This window comes from Halyomorpha halys, unplaced genomic scaffold (assembly GCF_000696795.3).
Source record: "Halyomorpha halys isolate HHAL.00 unplaced genomic scaffold, Hhal_1.1 Scaffold831.1, whole genome shotgun sequence".
NCBI classification, from domain to species: domain Eukaryota; kingdom Metazoa; phylum Arthropoda; class Insecta; order Hemiptera; family Pentatomidae; genus Halyomorpha; species Halyomorpha halys.
In genome coordinates, this window is record NW_027110085.1 from 200945 (window position 1) to 203644 (window position 2700).

Genomic DNA, 2700 nt, shown 5'->3' on the forward strand with positions numbered 1-2700 from the left:
ATCTGTTCGACAGGGGTAAGAGTAACATCGTTAAATGAAACTGTAGGGCAGTGAGGAGGTTTACGACGAAGGGTAAAGGTGATTTGTTGGAATTGGAGCCCCAAAGCTCAACTCCGCAGGTCCGGATAGGTCTTATAATCAGTCTTTTTTAATGAATTGAAAGTTTAGTTTGCCCAGTTAGTGTTGTAATTGTCGGAATCGACCTGCAATTTTCTGTCTTTTCAAACTTATGTGAGGATTTCAGGTTATTCGTTTATCCAAATGTATTCCAAGGTATTAAAGGAAACTGTAGAGCAGTCAGTACGTTTACGACAAAGGATAATGGTTGATTTGATGAAATTTATTTTGATTCTCAAATTACGGCACCATTATTCGAAGGTTGCTATATGGGATTGGAGAGTTTGAGATGCTATAAAGGGTTATTATTGACTACGGGCACACATGTTTCATCATCGCTAGTGGTGAGGTTAGTGTTAGGATTAGCAATGTCAGCTATATAGATTGTGTAGAGGATGGGACCGAGGATACTACCTTGAGGAACACCAGTGGACTGAGAATAGAGGGATGAATAGGAACCATTTTGGTTTACTTTGAATAATCTATCAGAAAGGAATTGATAGTGAGAAAGTAAGTAGAAAGTAGGAATTCACGGAGTTCGTAAAGCAGTCCCAGGTTCCAAACAATCAAAAGCCTGTTCTGGTTTTACACTTAAATTGAGTAATTCCTTAGATAAAATTTATCATTTATATGTGGCGTTTCTATTTCTACCGCACCTAAACCTGCATTGAAAGTAAAAGTAGAGACATTTTCACAAATAGTTTGTTTCTCATATACCTTTACGCTGTCTTACTGCGGTCAATCCACCGCGCATGTCAGCAAACTTTGAAGTATCGAGATTAGCTCTATAACAATCCTCGAATTTCTGCAGCTTCCTGTACTAACAAACTTTCTTTTTTATCACTTTTTTTAATTGTTCTAATAACATACTAATAAACAAATTATGACTTAAATATTTTAAGGTATGTCATAAAATACGAGCGTATATTTGTTCCTTGTTACACAGGTAAGCCGACTGAATTAAAGAACATTTCTGACGAAATTCAAGAATTGATCGACGATGGCTACGACAAGTTCTCTTACAATGAATATCTGTCAGATAGGATATCCCTCCACAGGACACTTCCGGATATGAGGGACCCATGGTGCAAAGTGGAAGGACGCTTCCTACAAGACCTCCCTCAGACCTCAATCGTGATACCGTTCAGGAACGAGGCTTGGAGCGTCCTCTTGAGGACTGTACATTCTGTCCTAGATAGGTCGCCTCTTCACCTCATTAAGGAGATAATACTTGCCGATGATTACTCTGACATGGGTAAGCATGGATGACAAGTATCAATAATCATAATTTCAGTGTTATTAAATCTGTTCAAGTGAAACTAATTCAGATTCTGACATTTTTTAGTAATTGATATAATGTTATCTATATTTGAACTATTAATATATTTTTGAATTTTAGCGCCCTATAATTATAAAAACTATATGGAAATTATAAAAACTATATGGTTGATTTTATTAATAGTCAGTAGTTTCGTTTTGTACGTAAGTACTGCTTCTTGGACAACGGCTGTGCAAGGAGGTGATTTGTTCAGAGTCATTCTTTACTAATAGATTTTCCCAATTGATTCCAACAGAAATCATCCTCAGCCGCCAGATTCATTGTTTCAATTCCCAGGAGGGCTTCCGAACACTCATGGTTGACTCACGGTGCAAGTAACAGAAATAATAATTACCTGTCACAGTCGGATTTGAACCTGAGTCCGGATAGTAACATAGTGCCTTACTCATTGATCTACCCCACTCCCATTTTCTTTATAAATAAAATATTTAATGTTAGAATGAATTGAATTTAAATTTTTACAATTAAGGGAGTATCCCTACTTGTTTTTTAATTTGATTGAAGCACTTTCTGAAAATGAATTCTCAATACTTACCCTCTCTGTGAAAAGTTCCCAAATAATGTTGAGAAATATGGATTTATTTTTCTGTGTACATCGGATTACTCATAACAATTGCATTTAATTGATAATAATAAGTTATGACACGAATATATCTTTAAGCGTTTAAATATATATTTGATAGAACACTTGAAAGTCCGGTTGGAACAATATGTCGCCCGACTGCCCAAGACAAGGATCGTGAGGACCAAGCAGAGGGAAGGCCTGATCAGAACCAGGATGCTGGGCGCCAGTTTTGCCGAGGCTCCGATCATCACCTTTCTAGACTCCCACTGCGAGTGCACCATCGGCTGGCTCGAGCCCCTCCTCGATAGGGTCACAAGGAATTCCACTACCATCGCATGTCCTGTCTCGGATTCCATCGACTATGCGACGTTCGGGTATAGCGACTTCGAGCTGGGAGACCGTCTACAAGTTAGCGGATTCAACTGGAAGCTTGAGGTAAGTTTCTTAAAATTAATTTTCCAACTTGGAATCTTCATTGATTGACCTTGTGTAACATATAAAAGGAAGATGGCCGAGGTATGGTACAAAAAAAAAACTCAAATAGTAATAAAAATAATATATGAAAGTAAGAGAATAGATAAAATGATATAAAAGTAAACAAAGGTCGGGCTAAATATAGTTTAAAATATGTCAAAATGTATGTAAAAAAGAACAAAGTAAATTAAATTAAAATAATTTA

The 2700-nt window shown here is 36.9% G+C and overlaps 1 protein-coding gene across 1 annotated transcript in view; it reads left to right on the forward strand.

Annotated features, from left to right (window-relative positions):
• The window catches only part of LOC106686488 (putative polypeptide N-acetylgalactosaminyltransferase 9), a 48659-nt gene that overhangs the window by 7552 nt on the left and 38407 nt on the right, over positions 1-2700 (forward strand). The window contains exons 3-4 of the mRNA XM_067048172.1: positions 1064-1372; positions 2140-2456. Coding sequence (XP_066904273.1) covers positions 1064-1372; positions 2140-2456 — 626 coding nt within the window. The remainder of the gene's footprint in view (positions 1-1063; positions 1373-2139; positions 2457-2700) is intronic.